Source organism: Macrotis lagotis, chromosome 1, assembly GCF_037893015.1.
Source record: "Macrotis lagotis isolate mMagLag1 chromosome 1, bilby.v1.9.chrom.fasta, whole genome shotgun sequence".
Taxonomy (NCBI): Eukaryota; Metazoa; Chordata; class Mammalia; order Peramelemorphia; family Peramelidae; genus Macrotis; species Macrotis lagotis.
The window spans coordinates 34138809-34160916 of record NC_133658.1 but is presented as its reverse complement, the minus strand read 5'-3'; the positions used below and the strand labels follow the sequence as shown (position 1 = coordinate 34160916).

The 22108-nt window shown below is 45.7% G+C and overlaps 1 protein-coding gene and 1 long non-coding RNA gene across 2 annotated transcripts in view; one reads left to right on the top strand and one right to left on the bottom strand.

Moving 5' to 3' along the window:
- ATOH8 (atonal bHLH transcription factor 8) overlaps window positions 1-14798 on the bottom strand; it is a 46276-nt gene extending 31478 nt beyond the window's left edge. The window contains 3 exon segments of the mRNA XM_074196599.1: window positions 14057-14294; window positions 14296-14387; window positions 14389-14798. Of these exon segments, the coding sequence (XP_074052700.1) occupies window positions 14057-14294; window positions 14296-14387; window positions 14389-14745 (687 nt within the window). The 5' untranslated portion in view covers window positions 14746-14798.
- Window positions 14560-19524, top strand: LOC141495373 (uncharacterized). The gene is made up of 3 exons (XR_012470751.1): window positions 14560-16987; window positions 18668-18778; window positions 18877-19524. It is a non-coding gene; the product is annotated as an uncharacterized LOC141495373 (long non-coding RNA).
- Window positions 19525-22108: the final 2584 nt, after the last annotated feature.

The window sequence follows — 22108 nt, the reverse complement described above, 5'->3', positions numbered from 1 at the left end:
TAGCAAAGGGAGGCAGCGTGAGAGCTGGCCTGGCCTCATTGTTTTCTCTGGGAGGCTTGGCCCAAAGAATTTCCAGAAGGTTCATTTAAACATCCAACTTTTTTTTATTAGCCCTTGGCTCTGTGACAGCAATGTTCCCTGGGGCAAGACAAGTCAGATGCTCTCTGGCCGGCCGGGGGTCTGGGCTGGCTAATACTCTCTGGTGGGGGTGGAGGGGGCAACCAAGGGGAAGAAGCAGAAAAAAGTCTGGTGCATCAGGTGAGGACTGGGACAGCTGGCTGACAAGGTGGAGAGGGGGCTGGGAATCCCCCCACTATGTCCTCCACAGCTTCAGCCTGGTTATGGAAAAGTAGATTTTACAAGAGCCTTGCTCCTATTTGAAAAATATCTGGTCCCTCTCATTCCCTCCTGCATCTCTCCCCCTATCCCCCCCCCCCCCCCCGAGGAATCCAGTCTCTTAGGCTCTGGGGGGAGGGATGAGGGAGATTCCTTTGGATTCCTGACCAGTTCAAAATCTTTGCCGGTCCCTTCCCCCCTAGCAGCTGTAGTCCTGAGAAATACCTCCTGGAAAAGCAGTGACCTCAACAGGAGGGACAGACTGTCTGCCTGGGCCTGGCCAGGAGCATTGTGGGTAGGGGAAAGCCAGCTGCTTGGGGCACTCATCCTTAATGGGGAATGAGGGACCCAATAATCAACCAATCAACTGGAAAAAATTATGAAGCAGCTGTGTGGAACAGTGGATAGTGTGTTGGACTTAAAGTCAGGAAGACTTGAATTCAAATCTTGCCTTAGACACTGACTAGGTATGAGATCCTGGTCAAGTCATGGAACCTTGCTGTGCCTCAATTTCCTCATCTGCAAAATGAGGATAATAATAGAACTCTCAGGATTCTGGTGAGGCTTAAATGAAATATTCTCTGACACGTGCTTTATGAACCTCAAAGTTCTATGGAAATGCTATTATTATTATTATTATCATTATTTTACCAGTGCCAAAACCTAAGGATACAAAGACCGATGTAATATAGTCTTTCCCTTCAAGAAGCTTACACTCTAAGAAGCAGCATGGCAGAGTGAAGAGCCCTGAATTTAAAGGCAAAGCATTGGACTTAATTCCCACCTCTTCTCTAGACTTGTCACTTACTAGCTGTGTGATCTTGGGCAAGTCACTCAACCCTGATTGCTTTGTACCCAGGGCCATCTCCAGTCACCCTAATCTATATCTGGTCCCTGGACCCAGATTGCTCTGGAGGAGAAAGTGAGGCTGTGAACCTTTCACAGCCCCCCCCCCACACACACACACATACTCAAATCTAATTCATGTGCTTGTCACGACATCACCTTCCCTGATATCGTGGTCTTCTTTGAGATTGAAGGGCAAATAACATCATCAATTATCTAGGGCAAGAGACCTGATCTTGGTCTCCTCATCTGCAAAATGAAGGTTTGGAACTAAAAGACAACTCTACTGAGTTTGAGGACCATCTCACATGCTCAATGTGTGACCCTTGGACAAGTTGGCTTCTGTGTGCCTCAGTTTCCTCATAATGAAGACTTGCTCATCTCATATAGATTCTAAGAGTCTGGCTCTGGCTACCCCTAAATTGAAGGGTAGGTTAAGAGGGAAGGGAGGCTCAGGACCCTCTCTAGCAGGATGAGGAGCCTAGGATTGCCTCCTAAGGGGAATCTAGGAGCCCAGGGTCAGGAACTGCTCCCAGGGTTGAGCTGCATGTAGATCTTTTCTCCCTATTTGGAAAACAACTCCTTGGAAACTATTTAAAATGCTTGCCAAGTTTCATTACTATTTGTGTGTTTCTGTCTGTGTCTAGGTGCTTTAAAATCAGTGTTCTATGATGTAGAGATCAAAGAATCTGGGCATCAGCTGACTTCTCCAGGAATTAGTCAACAAGCAATCCCTCAAGATCAAAAGGAAGGCAAAACGCCATCCTGCCCACAGGGAGCCCCCAGTCTAATGGGGAAGACAGTATGCACAAATAGATCCTCTCGGGATAAATTGGACAGAATCTATGAGGGAAGGTCCCAGTGACAGCAAGGAGCAGCAGAGGGCTCAGGAAAGGCATCATGCAGAAAATGGCCTTTAACCTGAATCCTGAAGGAAACCAGGAGGCAGAGGTGAGGAGGGAGAGGATTTCAGATATGGGAGACCACCAGAGAAAAACATGGTGGCAGAAGATGGAGTGTAGAGTTTTAGGAATGCATGAAGGCCAGTGTTGGTGAGTTATAGAATGTATGAAGGGGAACAAAACAAAAAGCTGGGTAAAGCAGGAAGGCCTCGGGTTCTGACAGTCATTTTAAATATTTGATCCTTAAGGTACTGGGACCACTGACACTTGTTAGGATGGGCATGTTGTCATCTCTGCATTGGGAGATCCCTCATCAGCTAAGTAAAGGATGGAATGGAAAGGGGAGGCCTTTATGGCAGGGAGACTGATTAGAAGGTATTGTAATAGTCTAGACAACAGGTGGGGAATAGGAGGCTGATTCTGTGAGTGGACAGAAGGGGACATATGTGAGAGATGTCGTAAAGCCAAAAATGCAAGGTTCGACAATCGATTTACTATGAGGAAAAGAGAAAGTGAGGATTCCAGGATGGAACTGAAGTGGCAGAGAGTGACTTCAAAAATAATATGAAGGTTGGGAAAAGGAGAGGTCCTGAGGGAAAGAAAACTAAATTTGGACACATTGGAGTCGGAGATGTCTAATAGGCAGTTGGAGATGGGAGACTGGAGGTCAATAAAGAAAAATGATTGGGGGGCAGCTAGGTGGCACAGTGGATAGAGCACCAGCCCTGGAGTCAGGAGTCCCTGAGTTCAAATCTGGCCTCAGACACTTAGTAGTTACCTAGCTGTGTGGCCTTGGGCAAGCCACTTAACCCCATTGCCTTGCAAAAAACAACAACAAAAAAAAAATCTAAAAAAAATTTAAAGAAAAATGATTGGATATATAGATATGGGAACTGTCTATATAGAGATGATCATTGCTATACAGAGCTGATGAGATTGCTAAGTGAGAGAGTAGAGAGGGAGAAGAAGAGAAGGTCCAGGACTGAACCTGGAGAGACAGTGGCCCTGCAAAGGACTCTGCAAAGCAGTTATACAAATGTGATGGGAGCAGTGTTAGGAAAGCCTGCAGAGTGTACCAACGAGAAGAGGCTGGTCAGCAGAGGCAAAAACACTCTTGACCTACTCTCTGCGGGTAAGTTAGGTCTTTGTGTAGTATTCATCCAAACTCTTGTCTCTGATTCCCTTTTATGACCAGTGATTGGTCTTTGTAAGCCAGCTGGTAAGCACATATCCAAGTGCAATCCCATTGTTTTCCAATCAACCAACCAAGAAGCAGAAGGGCAAAGGGACTTGTCCAAGACCACACAAACTGGAAGTAGCAGAAGCTTCCAAATCCAGTGTTCTCTTCAAGTATCTCTCAAGTTATTTGGGGGAGATGGCACAGCCATATATATAGATAGATAGATAGATATAGATATATAGATATAGATAGATATAGATATATAGATATAGATGATATAGATATAGATATAGATATAGATAGATATAGATATAGATGATATAGGTATAGATATAGATAGATATAGATAGAGATAGAGATAGAGATAGAGATAGAGATAGAGATAGAGATAGAGATAGAGATAGAGATAGAGATAGAGATAGATAGAGATAGATAGATAGAGATAGAGATAGAGATAGAGATAGAGATAGAGATAGAGATAGAGATAGAGATATAGATATAGATATAGATATAGATATAGATATAGATATAGATATAGATATAGATATAGATATAGATATAGATATAGATAAAGATGCTGAAAAATATTTCCCAGGCAGCCAGGCAATAGGTGGGGAGATGAAAGGGAGAAATGAGGAAAGGTTTAAGAAGTAGGAAAGAAGAAGGGAAGAAAGAGGAAAGGAGAAGGTAGAGGAGAGGGGAAAGGAAGGCTCTCACCTCAAAAGCCTCCTCCCTCTTTGTCACCTCTCAGTTCTTCAACTTGCCCCTCCTCCCTCCCAGGCCCCATGTCTCCAACACACTCTTTCTCGGCACAGTCTGTGGCTGGAGCAGATACAGTCATGGAATGTATCCAGCTGGGCATCCATGGTCTTCATCTGACAACCATGAAGGCTGTTGGCTGGGCAGCTGGGCTGGTAAGTGTGCACGGCTGTCTTTCCATCTGCCCCCCCACCCCATCCCTCACTTCCTTGCCCTGTCCTGCACTGATAGTGATTTGACACTGTAGAATCATTGCACAGACAGGAGGCTAGAAAGGAGAGAGCTCATGTATACATGTAAGCAATTTTTCTCCCTCTCTGTCTCTCTCAATGTGCATATCTCACTGTCTGTCTGTCTCTGTCTCTCCTCTGTATTTATCTGCCTGTCTCTATCTGTCTCTCTGTCTCTGTCTCACTGTCTTCTGTGTCTTACTGTCTCTGTTTGTGTGTGTGTGTGTGTGTGTGTGTGTGTGTGTGTGTGTGTGTGTGTGTGTTTATCTGTCTGTCTGTCTCAGGTCTTGAAATGGACTTCAAAGGCCACCTCATTCACCTTGTACTAGAAAAAGGTTCCTTCTCAAGTGGTTATCCAGCCTCCAATTTTTGAAGATCTCCAAGGATAGGGAACTCCTTCCCTCCTATAGTTCATTCCACTTAAGAATGGCTGTAACTGTTAGGAGGGCAGCTAGGTGGAACAATGGACAGAACACTGGGCTTGGAATCAGAGTTCAAATGATGTCTTAGACACTTACACATGACTTGGAAAAGTCACTTAACTCTGTTGGCCTCAGTTTCCTCATCTGTAAAATGAGATGGAGAAGGAAATGGCAGATTGCACCAGTAACTTTACCAAGATCATTTCACAGAGTTGAACATAACTGAACAACAACTCTTAAGCAGATTTTTTTCCCTTAATTTATACTTAAATCTACCTCTCTACAACTCAAACTTGTAGCTCTAAGTTTTCTTCCCATTGGAGCCCCTTCCTCTGCATAAGAGACCTCAATACATGAACCCCGCCTTCTCCAGGCTAAACATCCATAGATTTTTTGACCCAATGTCAAATGACATGATTTTGAGGCCTTCAACTGACTCCCCTCCTCTGGAACCTCTCCAGCTAGCTTATCAATGTCCCAGAACTGTACACAATTCTCTAGGGCAGAGTACAGCGGTACTATTATCTCCCTAGCTCTGCAAACTGTAGCTTTCATAATTTGGCCTAATATCACAGCAGCTTTCATGGGTGCCACATCCCACTGTTGGCTATATTGGACTTTTATTACTGGAATACCCCAAAACTTTTTTAGGATACAACCCTACCAAGATTTGCTTCCTTAGCAGCTTGGTGGTGCAATGGATAGAGCACTGGCCCTGGAGTCAGCAGTATTTGAGTTCAAATCTGGCCTGGGACACTTAATAATTACCTTGGGCAAGTCACTTAACTCCATTGAGTTGCAAAAACAAAAAAAAAAAGATCTGCCTCCTTATGATTATACTTGGAAGTTGATTTTTTGAACCCAAGTGTAAAAGTTTACATTTATCTCTATTAATGATCATGCTATTCAATTTTAAAGTTAATAGCTGTCATTAATAATAATAATAATATTAATAATAGTTATCATTAATGATGGTGGCTAGGATTAATAATGATAATTGATAATATGACTCTAAGGTAACCTACTTTTTTTAATAGTAGGGCTTCTGGACATGGAAATATTTGAGAAACAAAAAAATTCTCTTGCAGCCTTTTTAAATTACAACTTGGATTTCAAGTCAATATGTTTGAGCACCTGCTCCTGTTAGTCCCAAGGGAGATACAAAAATGAAAATAATTACAACTCCCATCTGAACTCAGCCTATTGGGAGAAAGGGTAAAACATGAACACAAATAGTGTTAATCCAGGGTAGAAAAGTTTTTAGCAGACTGGGCTGACTTGGGAGGTAATGAGTTTCCCATCACTGGGTGACCTTGAGTAAAGACATAACAGCCTCTTGCTTAGGATGTTGTAAGAGGGGAATCTTTTGCACATTCAAGTTGGATTGAACTAGATGAGATCACTTCCAGCTCTGAGATTCTGTTATTCTCTAAGGCAGGAATTCATAACCAGGGATCCATGAGCTTCCCCCACCCTCCCCTTTATTTTTGGATAACTATATTTTAATTTCATTAGTTTCCTTTGTAATTCTATGTATTTTGTGCATTAGAAAACACTATTCTAAGAAGGGGGTCTGTTGGCTTCACTAGACAAAGGGGTCCAGAATGAAAAAGAAGGTTAAGAACATACATGCACACAAACACACACACACACACACACACTATTAGGATATAGGAGAGGTCATACATACAGCCTACCCTGAAAAAAATGTTCAAGGTCCTGTTCCTCAGATACATTCTTTATTCTCATCTATCAACTTTACTACACCAAGACCTGGCTTTTGTTGTACTGGACTTGGGGCTAGAAGTCCCATGGGTTTACCTCACTGTCCTGAAGAATATGCAAATTAGCAACCCCCTGAATGAAAGGAGAGCTGAGGGATATAATGAACCAAGCTAGAGAAGGAACCAAGCTAGTGAGGAACAAGACAGAGTCTGCAGAGGAAGGGACACTTGTATAAATCAGATGGGTCGATGATAGAGTAAATGTGTGGGGAAGAGAACAAGTACATGGAGACCTGGGAGAAGAAAAGATCTAGATTTGCCTTCCAAGAACCTGGGTTCCAACTCTGTCTTTACCCTTTGGCCTTGGGCAATGTACTTCATCTCTCTGGGACTCAGTTTCCTCATCCGTAAAAAGACAGAAGTTGGACTGGATGCCTTCCCTCTGTTGATGTTCTTCAGCTTATCCTGTCTATATCAAATCTGAACATAACTCCTTAAGAGCAGAGTTTAATTTTTGCTTTTCTGTGTATTAGGAGTATCAGTATGGCACGCTGCCCAGCACATGATAGGCACTTAATAAATGCTCACTGATAGGGGCAGCTAGGTGGTGCAGTGGACAGAGCACCGGCCCTGGAGTCAAGAGTACCTGAGTTCAAATACGTCCTCAGACATTTAATAATAATTACCTAGCTGTGTGGCTTTGGGCAAGCCACTTAACTCCATTGCCTGGCAAAAAAAAAATGCTCACTGATTGACTTGCTTTGGAATCACAGATTCACAGTCAAAAAGGATTTCAGTATCACTCAATAATCTTTTATTAAATACTTATTATATGTAAGACATTTAACCTCTCTGGATCTCAGTTTCTCCATCTGTAAAATGAGTAACTTGGCTCCAAAGACCTCTAAGTTTCCTTCCAGTTCTAAAATTATGATTTAATGAGTGGGAGGGGGGGAAGTCATAAAAATATAAAGAAGCTTTTCTAAGAAAACTGTGGCTCATACAGAGAAAAGGGAACCAAAAGGCTATGGAAAGTCAGACAAGGAGAGGAATCTGGGTGCTGTGCACAGAAGCTTAGATTAGAAGTTGGCCTTGAAGGGCAGCTAGGTGGGCAGTGGATAGAGCACCAGCCCTAGAGTCAGGAGGACTTGAGTTCAAATCCGACCTCAGACACTTAATAATGACCTAGCTGTGTGGCCTTGGGCAGGCCATTTAATCCCATTTGCCTTGCTTAAAAAAAAAAAAAAGAAAGAAAACCTAAGAAAAAAAGTTGGCCTTGAGTGTGAACCCCCACTAGATGACCTAAGCTCCTTCCACTCTCTTGGTCTCAGTTTATTCATCTGCAAAAAAGGGGGTTGGCCTTCTAAAATCCCTTTAGATCTAAATCCTCTGACCTTATACTATTCCAAGGGCAGGGGATGGGGAATGGTCTCCTTGGACATCAGCCATATGTACTAGAAACCAGAGGGGGTAAGTTGGAAATCTAAGCCAGAGCATCGGTGGAGCTGAAAAGGAGAGCCCAGGACCAGGGTATAAAGGTTATTTTTTCTTGACTACTTAATGGTCTTGCCATTCTGGGTTTCCAGAGTGGAGAGAAAACTCTTAGTGTTGAAGGCAAGGCCATGTGATGACAAGGAAGGAAGAAAAGACTAGTTCAGGAATAGTCAGCTGGAGCCAGGCAATGTTTGTGTTGGGGTGGGGTGTATGTGTATGTCCCTGAGAACAATCTGGGTAGGGACAATTCACCCAGTTTGACTACACAGAGTATGTGCAGAAGAGAATTGGGATCATGGGGAAAGACTTAGATTGGGAACTTGGACACCTGGAGACTTCGAGTCAAGAAAATCTGGATTCAGAATCTGTTTCCAACACTTTCAAATTATGTGACCACGAATTGAACAATGACTTAATTTCTCCACTTTTGATTTCTGCCCCTTCCAAATGGATATAAGAATACTGGATTGTCGTAAAGCTCCAATGACATGATAAATACATATATATATATATATATATATATATATATATAAATTACTTTGTAACCCTTAAGATACTAGATAAATATCAATTATCATCATCATCCCCACCAGTACTATCATCATTATCTCCACATCATCATCATCTCCACAATCATCATCAGCACTGCTACCACCATCACTGCCATCATCATCATCAACATCATTCTCCCCACCACTACCACCACCATCATTACCATTCTCCTCACCACCACTATCACTACCATCTTTATCTCACCATCACCACCAACACCATCACCTTCACCACCACTACCACTGCCATCATTATCATCAACATTATCCTTACCACCACTACCATCATCATTACTATCATCTTCACTGCCACCACCACCATCATCATTATCAACACTACCACCACCACCACCACCACCATCATTATTATTCTCACCACCATAATTCTCATTATTGTTGCTTTTGTCTTGTCCACTGATTCACTCACTGTGTGATTATGGGTATGCATTTTGGGGCCCTTTTCTCTGAGCTTCAGATTCCTCATCTTTAAACACCTAAATTTTGAAGACTGCCTGGTGCTTTGGAAAGTGTGCTAGTTTCATAGTCAGGAGACCTGAGTTGTAATCCCAACCCCATCACTTACTTCCCATTTAGCCTTAGCCTAGGGAAGTTACTGACCTCACTTTCCTCATCTATAAAGTGAGGATAATCCCTAAGGCCCTTGCTAACTATAAAATCCTTATGATTCTCTGATTCCACCCTCCTCTTGCTGAGAGGACTTGGGGATCCCTTTCAGGTTGGAAAAATAGAGCCTTTCCTATAATAAATCCTCTTTGGGGATGGGAGGATGGAGCAGGGAGGGGTAAGAACTGCTCTGCTCCTTTGCAGAGAGAGAAACTCAGAGCTTGCCAACTTCATTTCCAAACATGATTGTTAGTAAATCCTCCAGGTCTGGAGGAAACCTGATGGAGCTGATAATGTTGGGTCTGTGAAAAGAGAGTGAGCCAGAATTCTAAAGACCTGGATTCCAAATCTGGCTCCACAGATGAATTATCTCATGACCTTGAACAACCCATTTTTTTCCCTGAGGCTCAGTTTTTTCATCCAATAAAATGGGTTTAATTCTACTTGTTCACAGTGGAAGTATTAAGGCATGGAAAGGTCTTCTAAAGCAGTCACCATATTCTGTGGACTCTACCTCTGAAATCTCTTTCCCATCTGTTGCTTCTGCTTATAATTATAATATAAACATATTATATATGTTATGCATAATATATATATATATATATTTTATATATTTCATATTATAGAATAATATGGGTAGCTAACTGTAGATAGAGCCACAGCCCTGGAGTCAGGAGTTCAAATCCAGCCTCAGATACTTAACATTTACTAGCTGTGTGATCTTGGACAAGTCACTTAACCCTGATTACTCACATTCAGAGCCATCTCCAATCACCCTGATCCTTATCTGACCCCTGGACCTCGATGGCTCAGGAGGAGAAAGTAAGGCTGGTGACTCAGTATGGGAACCCCACCACCACCACCACCACCACACACACACACACACACACACACACACACACACACACACAGAAATCCAGTTCATGTGCTTGTCATGACATCATGATCGTCTTGACCAATGATGGACAAAACATTCACATGAATTCCTCCCATAGAATGTAAGCTGTTTGAGGGCAAGGTTCTCTATAAATGCTCATTTCTTTAACCTGGAATGCCTTCCCTACTTCTGCAACTACTCAATCTTTGAGGCTCAGTCCAACTTCCACTTGTTCCAGAGAACCCTTCTCTCATTCCCTGCACCCCCATCTTACTGGAAATGATTCCCCCAACCCACTTAACTCAACCCTCTCTGGTCTACTTACTCCTTCTGCTATGTATTTAGGGCCTTAGCTGTTCTAGCAGGATTACAAGTGAGGGTAGACAAAGGAACCTAACCTGAGATCTCATTGGGATAGTGAACCCCATATCCCAGGGAAGTTCTGTACCTTCTAGTCTTGGGGAATGGCCTCGAACTGGGGTATCTAATTCCTGGATAGCCAGTGGGACAACCACCAGCAATACTCCCAAATTAAAATGGAATGGGGAAATATTTGACAAAGAAAATTAAATTACTATATGACATAGATAATGTTAATATGTGGCTTTTGAAGTCCACATACCACAGGGAATCTTATGTATGGTGGTTTCATGGTCCCCATTTCTATTGGAGTTTGATCCCTGATACACTAAGAGATTATGACTTGCCCCAGGGTCACACAATCGAAACTGTCGAAGGCAGAATTCAAACTCTAATCTTTCCAGTTTCCTCCATCTGCTTCCACCTGAAGCAGGGACCCTGCTTTCATTCATCTCTAAATCAATGTATTGACTATACTAGGTTCTTTATAAGTATTGGCTGAATTGGGTAAAAGCATTTTATTCAATATTTATACAGTACAAATTATATAAAGTGCATCCCTCTCCTTTCAGAAGTATGGCACTATGGGTATGGAACGCTGTATGTGCAGGCAAATCTAGAAGATATATTGGCTATTTGTGATGACCCACTTTTTAAAGTCTTTCTTCTAAAGAATGGTTCACTGGGTAAGGGGTGGGATATATTTGGAAATGAATGTGATATAAAAAATAACGGGCATCAATAAAAATAAGATTGGATGTTTCCAAAGCAAAGGATTTCATTCGGACAAAGTATTAGTATGAGGGCCACTTGAAGTCCAAGTCTGTGAGGGTTTGCACCAGAGACTGGCAGGATGCTGCAGGATCCTCTCCCTCCAAAGCCACAAACAGAAAAGACATCTGCCCCATGTCAGGATGATGCCAAAGGGAATGCTGCCTAATAGTTGGCATAAGCATCACAGGGATGCTGTTTGGTGATGATCTGACCCTGGTTCACCTTCTCTGGGAATAAAAAGCCATTTTAAAAATCTGATTCATGTATTTTTTTTTAAACTCTCCTCTTCTCCCTACTGCCCCTTAAAATGATAATTTAACTTAAAAAGAGTCATTCCAGGACCTTTCTCCTCAAGGGGCTTACCCTTCAGGGGATCTCAGTGGACCATTAGGACTTGAACTAAAGGGGAGCTGAGAAATCCACAAGTCCAACCCCCTTAATCTACAGATGGGGAAACTGAGGCCAAGGGATGAAGAGGCCTGCTTGGTAAGGACACACACAAGTGAAATTAAGAATCCAGATTTCCTCTCTTCTATACACTGAAGCCTCTACCACACCTCTTCCCCTGGTCTCCCAGCTTTACCTTCTCATTACGACAGAAAACAAAGTGTGAAGCAAGAACTAGCAAAACTTTAGCAGCAAGGTGAACTAGAGTGTTGAACAGTCTACCATCCAGAACACCTGAGTTCAAATCCTGATTCAGATACTTACTAATCACGTGATCCTGGGCAAGTCAGTTAATAGCTGTCTGCCTCGATTTTCTCTTCTGTAAAATGGGATTAGTACTTACCTCATGGAGTTATTTTTGTTGTTGGGGGTCAGATGAGGTAGCATTTTTAAGGCACTCTGCAAAACTAAATCACTACATCAATGCTAGCTAATTACTTAGCAGGGACCTTACTGGTGTCCGGCAAGGGAATACTTAGGGGAATGCCTGTTTAAGATAGCTGAAGTAGCTGCTTATTTAGGAGCAGGACCATCTGGAGTCAGAGGGTGAAGAAGAAGAATGATAATGATAATAATAATGATAGAAAGCTCAGTGTTAGAGTCACTATTACATTGGTAATAGCGACCACTCACTATTGAAGGGAGAGAGGAACCCCAATGATCAGATAGCTCAGCAGGGTTTACCCTACTTACTTGGCTTACCCTACTTCACTGGCAAAGTATTTGAAAAGGGCAAGAGATATATTCTTGGGTATATTCTTCTCTGACTTCCCAAATTCTGAGAATCCCAGAGAATGCCATCATTCATGATATTAAGTGACCCAGATGCAGACCAGCCAAGGTACCTCTGGATGGGGTGGGGGGGGGGGAGTCCCTTTGGAGGAATTAAGAGAAGTGGATGTTTGAGACTGGGGACTTTTTTGGCTCTGGCATGGGAAGGGGAGAGACAGATTGGAGAAGGATTGCTCCCCATAGTCCTCCCCCAGTCCACTCCCTCTAATCCGGAATCTCTCTATAGGCAGGCAAGACCATGCGCTTTTAAGGTAAGGAAAGGAGTTTTCTCCATTCCTCCAGATGTCCACTCTCCTAATCTACCTCTTCCTAGATCTCTAGTTCTAATACCAACCAGTTCACCCTCCCCAGGTTGGGGGGGGGGGTGAGGCTCTGTGTCCATTCAGACCCTGAGATAGGGCTCTAGGCTCTTTTGCCTTCCTCTCTCCTCCTCCCCCCACCTCCTCCTCCAATCCAAGGGAGTGTTTTTGAAGACAGGAATTTTCAGCTGCCAGAAAAGTGAAATATGTGGTCTCAAGTCAGAAGGCACCAAACTGCCCAGTCATAGGAATCTGTCTGTCTCTCCAGATGCAAAGCAATTCAGGAGGCAATGGCAGCCCCCAGCCCCCAGGAGTTGTGACTCATCCACACCAACACCGACATCATTCATTCATTCACAAGCTGATAAAGCATCTACTATGTGCTCAGACTATGAGGAGCCGTAGGAGCTGGAGAGCCAAAGGGAAAAAGGAAGTCCCTGTCTTCAAGAAGCTTACATTCTAGTGGGGGAGAGAGGGCAAGAATATGTGCAAGCATAAATCAAATCAATAAATAAAACCAATTAACTTGCTTAATCGGAGTCCCCAAGGGAGCTCGGAGGCAGAAATAAGGAGATAGTGCAGATCAGCACAACTCTCAAAGTAGCCAAGCCCTGCCTTCAGCGGGTGGGGCAGAAAGGCCAGTTCTCATCCAGGTCCTCTTTCTCCAATCCCTATCACCCTCTCCGTTCATCCACTCATTAAGGCGCAGTGGATAGAGAGCCCTGGCCTTGGAGTCAGGAGGATGGCAGTTCGAATCTGCCTCACACACTTGACAGGCACGAGCTGTGTGACCTTGGACAAGTCTCTTCACCCTGGCTGCATCCAGGGCCATCTCCAGTCGTCCTGATTCCTATCTGACCACTGGAGCCAGAGGGCTCTGGAGGAGAAGGGGAGGCAGGGGACTGAGCACAGCCCCCCCCCTTCCTCAGCCCCACTTCATGCTCGTCATGGCATCGTTTCCCAGAAGGAAGGACAAAAGCATCATCCCGTCTGCAGGCAAACAAGCAGATGCCTTCTCATTAGGGAGGCCTAACCCCACGGGTGGGGGGCTCGGAACTCCTACAGGTGAAGGGGGGCTAGCTCTAGGGGGAGGAAGATAACAATAGTAATAATAGTAATAAACGTCAAAACCCACTTCTCTGTCCCAAGGCAATTCTGAGGTCCGTTTGATGGGGGGGGGGGTAGGTACAGGAGGCAGAACGCGGGGTCCTGGGGTCCATCTGCAGCCGGAACGCATCCAGAGTGGAACCCTCCCGTTTTTCAGAGGAGGAAACTGAGGCTGGGGGCCATCTAGGGACATGACATGTGGGGATCCTATGGCCCTCGCTGTGACTCGGGAATGCGCCTCGGGCCCCGGCTCGCTCAGATTCCTGCCCAAGCTGCTCCCGGGTGCAGAGCCGCCAGGCCAGCGCCCCCCGCCCCCGAGGCGCGCCCCCTACCTGCTTCCGCAGCGCCTCGAAGGCGGCACTGATGGTGTGGACCCGGGTCCGCTCCCGAGCGTTGGCCAGCAGCCGCCGGGTCTGCTGGATGGCCTTGACCTCGGAGGAGACGCCGGGGGGCTCGGCCGGCCGCTTCCGGGGGGACGCCGCCTCGGGCTGCGGCGGGTAGAGGACGCGGGGGACGGAGGAGAAGGCGCCGCCGCCGGGCGGCCGGGGCTGCGCCGGCGGGGGCGCGGGGGGGCGCGGGGGGCGCCGGCGGGCACAGCAGCAGCCGGGGGCGCGCGCTCGGCTCCCCGAAAGGCGGCGCAGCCTCGCGGCCGGCCCGGCCCCCCCGCGGGAGCCGCCGGGCCCGGGGGCGCCCCGGGGGGGAAGGCGCGCTTCCGCACGTCCAGCCCCTCGGCGGCCCGGGGGGCCCCCGCGCCGCCGCGGCCGGTCCGCTCCCCCGGCAGCGCCCCCGGCTCGGGGCTCCCCGCCGCCGCTCCCCGCGCCGGGCTCGGCCGCTCCGGCCGCTCCCGGAGCCCGTTGGCCGCGGGCTCGGCCGCCGGCGGGTCCGGCCGGAAAGTTCGGGAGCCGCTCAGGCGCCGCGGGCCCCCCTCCAGGCTCTTCCTCTTGCCTTTCCTGGGGCAGCCCGGCTCCTGCAGGCACAGGCTCCGCCACGGCCCCCCCTCCGGGCTCGGCAGGCTCTTCATCCTCGGGGCGGGCCGGGGACGCGCCCCGGGCCCCCGGGCCCCCCGACCCCCGGCCGCCGGCCGCCCCTGCCTCAGCGGCCCCCGCAGAGCCGGCTCGGGCGCTCGCTCGCTCTTCTTTCCCGCTCTCTCTGTTCCCTTGACTTTCCCTGTCTCCTTCTCTCTCTGTCTATCTCTGTGTCTCTGTGTCTCTGTGTTCTCTCTCTCTCTCTCTCTCTCTCTCTCTCTCTCTCTCTCTCTCTCTCTCTCTCTCTCTCTCTCTCTCCCTCTCTCCCTCTCTCCTTTCTGCCTCCCTCTCTTTCTCGCTCTCTTTTCCCTGAACTTGTCCTTCTCTCTTTCCCTCCCTGTGTCTCTCTGTCTCTCACTTTTTCGGTCTCTGTCTGTGTCTGTGTCTCTGTCTCCCCCTGTCTCTGTCTGGCCGCCGGGGCAGCTCAGGAGCGCGGGGAGGCGGCCCGGGGCCGGAGCGCGCCGGGTGTCATCTGAAGTCGCTGCCGCCTGGCCAGCATTTTTGGAGAATGCACGCTGAGATCCATCTGTGTTTGTTTAGCCTCAGTTTACACAGAAGCCCTGTTAGGGAGATCAGTCAGCGGGCCGCCTGCGAGGGGAGGCTGCTCCCCCAGCCAGGAGATTTTCCAGCCTCCAGCCGCCCAGATGAGCTCCTTTAAAGAAACAGGAAGCATTTTTCAAAACAGCTGTGCTGCCAATCTCCTTTGTCCACTCACCACTCTCTCTCTCTCTCTCTCTCTCTCTCTCTCTCTCTCTCTCTCTCTCTCTCTCTCTCTCTCTCTCTCTCCTCTCTTCCTCTCCCTCTCCCTCCCTCTCTCCTTCTCTCTCTTTCTGTCTCTCTGTCTCTGTCTCTTCTCTCTCACTCTCTCCCTTTACCTCCCTCTCTCCTCTCTTTTCTCTCTGTCTCTGTCTCTCTCGCTCACTCTGTCTCTGTCTCCCTCTGTCTCTCTCCTTCCCTCTCTCCTCTCTCTGTCTCTCTCTCTCCCTCCCCCTCCCTCCCTCTCTCCTTCTCTCTCTGTCTCTATCTCTCCTCACATACTCCTATTCACTCATGCCCCCCCCCCCAAAAAAAAAGAGTTAGTGACTTTTGATTCACCTTTCACTGCCTGGAGTTTTCCATGTCCTTTGGAATACTCATCACCTGCAGATGGTTTATTGCCATTTCCTCTCTTCTGTGTCTCAAGGCTATGGTTGGAGAGGGAGTGGTAGGAGGGAAGGGCAGTGACTGCCTTGTTTTGGCTATCAGAGACCTGGCATTGCCTTTTCTGAACCAGTATCACCCTGAGAAAGGAACAATCTGGAGGCAGATGGAGGCAGCAGAACTCACTTAGCTCTGGAAGGAACCCTAGAGATTATTCCCTTCATCTTTCTGGGCTGAAGCTGTGAGGTGACTTCTCCACAGTCACCTAGGTCTTCAGACACTTCAAAGTCTTCTGACCCAGTCCAGTGTTCTTTTCTGCCTGTGGGATTATTTCAGAGGCGAGATGGAATTGTGGGGAAAGCACTGGCTTTGCAGTTAAGGGAATCTGGCTTCAAAATGCCCTCTGCTACTAATGTGACCTTGAACAAGTCACTTTAATGACCTTCCTCTATGAATCTGGGCTAAATCTCAGAGGGCTGGAGATTAAGTTCAAGGTCCTATGAAATAAAGAGAATGGATTAGGTTTCTAAGGTCCCTTTCAGCTCCAAATAAATGATCCCATTGCATTGTTTTTTAGTCATGTCTGATTTTTCATGACCCCATTTGCTGTTCCATTTGCTGTTTTCTAGACATAAATGTTAGAGTGGTTTGCCATTTTCTTCTCCTGCTCATTTTACAGATGCAGAAACGGAGGCAAACAGGGTCAAATGACTCATCCAGGTTCACACAGCTAGTGATTTGCCATTTCTCCTGGTCATTTTACAGATAAGGAAACTGAGGCAAATGGGGTTAAATGACTTGCCCAGGCTCACATAACTAGTGACTTGCCATTTTCTTCTCCAGCTCACTTTACAATTGAGGAAACTGAGGCAAACAGGGTGAAATGACTTGTCCAGGGCCATTCGACTTGGAAGTGTCTGAGGCCAGATTTGAACTCCGGAAGATGTCTTCCTGATTCCATGTCGCCCGGTTGTCCCTATCCCTCGACTAATGGTCTCTCTCTTCCATTTTTAGACGTATGATCCAATTACTACTTGGCTTGGAAAGGCCCTTTGGAGTCTAGGTCTTTGGGGTGATGGATCCTAAAAGGGATTGAAGGTGAGCCTGGCTGTTTCCAGCTTCCATCTCTTGCAACGTTCAGTAGTAGTCCAATGCTATTCAGGTGGGACACGAAAATCAAATCAGAAGATTTAGGTCCTTAATTCTGAATTCTGGGCCTCATTGATGAGAGATGAGAATAACTACAGTGTTAGAGATGGGAGGGATTTGGGAGATTACCTAGCCCAACCTTCTGCCAGTGAGGAAAGTCTGTAGTCATCTCAGAAACAGAAAGGGGAAATGGGGCCTACAAGTTACTCGTATTTATTGCCCATCTATTCGTTCCAAGCACTTTGCTGATGTATTACTTCCAAGCTGAGCATTGGGCCTAAAAAGAAAGCTCCAAAGTTGCAGCTTTGATGGAGTTCTAGGCTATTAGGAGAGACAACATCCCAACAGCTCTGGACAAGTTACATACGGGATAGCGAGGGGGAGGGTGGGGAGGCCTAGACAGCAGTCTTCCCTCCAACACACTTCCTGGAAGAAGAGTTTTTTAAAAAGGATCGCCTCCCAGCCTCCATTTGCCCCCAGCAGCCTTTAAGGTCACATTCACAGAAAGACATTTGTGCACATTCCTCCTGAAACCTCTCGTCTTAACCCTGTCAGAAGTAATGCAGGATTCCTCTCCTTGTTCCTTATTCTTTTTTATTCTGCCTCAAATACTTGTTTTACCTGCTGATGAGGTCTCAGGATCACACATTTAAAGCTTTACAGATGCAAGCGCAGTCATAGAAGGTCAGAGCTGGACCATCTTACAAATGAGGAAACTGAGGCACAGAGAGGTTAGATGATATGTATAAGGGCAGTCCTAAAAGAGCAAAACTGGATCATCATACAGATGATTCAATTGAGGCCCAGAGAAGCTAAGTGATGTGTGCAGTCTAGAAGGTTAGAGCTGGATCATTTTACAGATGAGGAAATTGAGGCACAGAGAGGTGAGTGATTTGTGGAAGGGCAGTCCCAGAAAGTCATCACAGATCTATCTACCTTACAGATGAGTAAACTGAGGTACAGAGGGTAGGTATACAAGGGCAGTCATAGAAGATCAGAGCTAAACTATTTTATAGATAAGGAAACTAAGGCACAGATAGATCATTCATTCAACAAACACTTAAGTACCTGCTGTTTGTTGGTTACTGTCCAGACTTAGCCAAACAATCTAAAATATGGCATAAGTACAAACTTTAGGTAAGTCAAAGTCCCGGCCTTCTGGAGTTTACAATGTCAGAAATAAGATCAAACAGATTACAGCAAGACACACTATTACAAGAGGATACACATAAGACCATGGGGGAATCTCCATGGGAGATCTGAGCGGTGATCCTACTCTCAAGGAGAGCAAGTGGGGAGTCCTGAAAATCTAGAGAGAAGTAACGCAACTCAATATTGTGCTTGTGACTCCTGTGGGAAAGGGGGAGAGATAGCAGTTCAGACTCTCCGGGCCCCCCCCCCCCCCCATGCTTCAGTGTCTCTGCAGTTGTTCATGAAATGTGGTGCTGGAAAGAACCCTAAAAATCATCTAACAAAAAGAGGAAACTGAAGCTCAGCAAAGGGAAGCAAGTGATCAGAAATAAGAGGGTTAAGTAGCAGAGTCAGCATTCAAACCCAGGACCCTTCTCTCCAAGAGGAGGGTACTTTCTATTACCCAGCATTGTCCTTGTCCCTGACTCTATTTTCCAGGCTTCCGCCCCTCAGAGCTTTGGGAAGAAAGCGTCTCAGCACTTCCTCCAGCTTGAAAAATCACCAGAGCTGGGCTACATTTCCCTCTGAAGTTGGGCTTCATCTGGTGGGGTCTGTGAAATTGTTTTTATTTTAAATATTTTGACAACTGCATTTCAATATAATTGGTTTCCTTTATAATCCTATGCATTTTTATTTTCTTCATTTAGAAACATGTGCTGAATTTGGAATTATGCCCAAAGGGCAACAAAAATGTACATACCCTTTGATCCAGCAATACCACTACTGGGCCTATACCCTGAAGAGATGATGAAAAAGGGTAAAAATATTGTACAAAAATATTTATAGCAGCCCTGTTTGTGGTAGCAAAGAATTGGAAATTAAGTGAATGCCCTTCAATTGGGGAATGGCTTAGCAAACTGTGGTATATGTATGTCATGGAACACTATTGTTCTATTAGAAACCAGGAGGGAAGGGAATTCAGGGAAGCCTGGAGGGATTTGCATGAACTGATGCTGAGTGAGATGAGCAGAACCAGAAGAATACTGTGGCACCCTACCAGCAACATGGGGGTGATGATCCACCTTGATGGCCTCGCTCATTCCATCAGTGCAACAACCAGGGACAATTTTGGGCTGTTTGCAATGGAGAATTCCATCTGTATCCAGAGAAATAATTATGGACTTTGAACAAAGACCAAAGACTATTAAGATCAAATTAGGAAAAAAAACCCATGATCTTATTATGTAATTTTACTATCTCATACTTTATTTTTCTTAAGGATATGCTTTCTCTCTCATCACATTCAACAGAGATCAATGTATACCATGGAAACAATGTAAAGACTAACAGAATGCCTTCTGTGGGGGTGGGGGGGAAGCAAGATTGGGGGGAAAAAAATTGTAAAACTCAAAATAAATAAAATCTTTCTAAAAAAACAAGAAACATGGTGCTGAGGTCTGTAGGCTTCTCCATTCTGCCAAAGGTGTTTCTGACATACACAAGGGAAGGGTTAGGAATCCTTGATCTAAATTCTTTTGCTTTGGGAAATGTTCTTGCTATCATAGTGGTTGATGCCCATGGTGGCTCCACTGCTAGGAGGCTGAGGCTGATGAGTGGAGTTCGGGAAAAGCACAAGGTAAAGCTCATCAGTATCCAAACTCAATCCGGCGCCAATAGGGCCACCGGGCTGCTTAAGGAAGGTTCCAGTGGCTCCAGATCAGAAACACTGCTTCTGTGATGATCTGCAATAAGATCTGGACATCGATGGTCCCAGCACCTCGTCTGGATGAGAAGGAAACTCAATCTTGTTTTTAAAAAAATGCTCAGGGAAGTGATGCCCTTACAGTGATCTGGGATCACAAAGGCAAAGGGAGCACAGATAAGCCGCAGGCTGCATTTGGGCTATTAGTTACAACCTCCTCAGCCTGCAAAGCTGGAATGAGATGTGTTAACAGATGGAATCGTTTAAAGGTTCCCTTCTCAGCCTGGTGCTGTAGAATGACGCCAGGCTCCAAGACACAAGATGTGGGCTCCACCAGCTGTGTGACCCCGGGCCAGTCCCCTACCTCTCCTCTCTGAGCTTCCTTTCTCTTCCCTATAAAATGAGGGGGTGGGATTAGGTGACCTCTATCGCCCCTTCTGGGCTCTCTAAGCTTTATGATCTGACTTTCCTCCAGAACCATAGTGGGGTTTTATTTGAACCTGTAAATTAGAAATGACACTATTTGAACTCTTTTCTTCACAGAATAGTTATGGAGCCTTTGTTTATCTGCAAATTTCTTTCCCAGCAGAAAAGAAATTCTTTGAGGCCAGAGCATAGGCTGGTAGGGAGGGGACCCTCCAAAAATGTTCTTTGAGTGATTGGTACCTTGCATAGGACCATTTCCGATCTCATTGAAGTGCTATACAAATGTGAATTGAGATTGCCCCCATCCCTACCATCATCTGTGTTCTGATTATTGGCACTGGTGGCCCTCTACTGGAGACACTACCATTCAGCAAGAAACTAAAGGCAACAGACTTGGATAAGGAGAATGACCATGTGTCATCAGATTTCCAGAGACTTACGAACCTCCTCATTTTACAATATGTAAATTTTACATTTTACAATAGTAAACTCAGAGATGGCAAGTGACTTGCCCAAGGTACCTAGCTGGTAAACCAACAAAGTCATCAGAATAATTGAAGTTGTAACTACAAATCCAGAGCTCTTTCTACTATGTTGAAAATTGGCTTGAAGTGAGTTTTAATATATTGGGAGCTCAATATATATATATATTTTAACCTGAAATGATTGGGAAGGAAAAATCCTTGCCCTGGAGCATATGGGACAGAAGAAAATCAGAAACATAAAAGTCATGACCAGAACTCTTATGCAGAGATGCCTACCTAGAGCCTCCTGACTCTAGCTTCGTTCCCAACGGGAAAGGAAGGATCTCTTTTTCAAGAGTCTCCTTTCTTAACCCTTGATACAGTGAATATAGGGCTCTGTATTTTTAATCATCATCTAACCAATGGGACTCAGTTTCTTCATTTTTAACGAGAAATTAATAGTGCCTTCTTTGGTTACTAAATTTAATTCAACTCAATAACCATTTGTAAAACAGTAACTATGTTCTGGATTCTGAGGATAGAGACAAAAAGCTTGCAGTCTATGGGGGGGGAGAAGATGCACACAGTAGGTAAATTTGAATATATATATATATATATATATACGAATAAATTCAAGGATCTATAACTTTATCAGCATTTTGAGGGTCTGGCTCATAACAAGGATCTCTCCATAAAGGAGATCAGGTAGCAAACAAGTATTATTTCCTGTAATAACATTTTGTTCTTCATTTTCAAAGAAGACCACAATATTAGCGAGGTGATGCCATGACATGAAGCACATTTATTATTATTATTATTATTATTATTGGGGGGTTTCAGGGAAAATGGGGCTGGGTGGCTTGCCTGGGGCCACACAGCTGGGTGATTGCTGGGTGTCTGAGGCTGGATTTGGATCTGGGTGCTCCTGGCTCCAGGGCCGGTGCTCTATCTGCTGTGCCACCTGGCTGCCCCTACTATTATTATTATTATTATTATATTTTTGGTCTTTTTTTTGTTTGTTTTTGCAGGGCAATGGGGTTGGGGTGGCTTGCCCAGGGTCACAGGGGGGTCCTGTGCTAAGTCACCAGCCTTACTTTCTCCTCCGGAGCCATCTGAGTCCAGGGGCCAGATATGAATCAGGATGCATTCAGGTTAAGGGACTTGCCCAAGGTCACACAGCTTGTAAGTGGCAAGTGTCTGAGGCTGGATTCAAGGTCAGTACTCGATCCACTGACTCACCTAGTTGCCCTCTAAAATCAGTATTCAGCAGAATCTGCCCTCTAGAGCCACCTAGCTGCCCTCTAGGATCTGTACTCAGCAGAAGATACAGTATGTGAATTGTAAAAT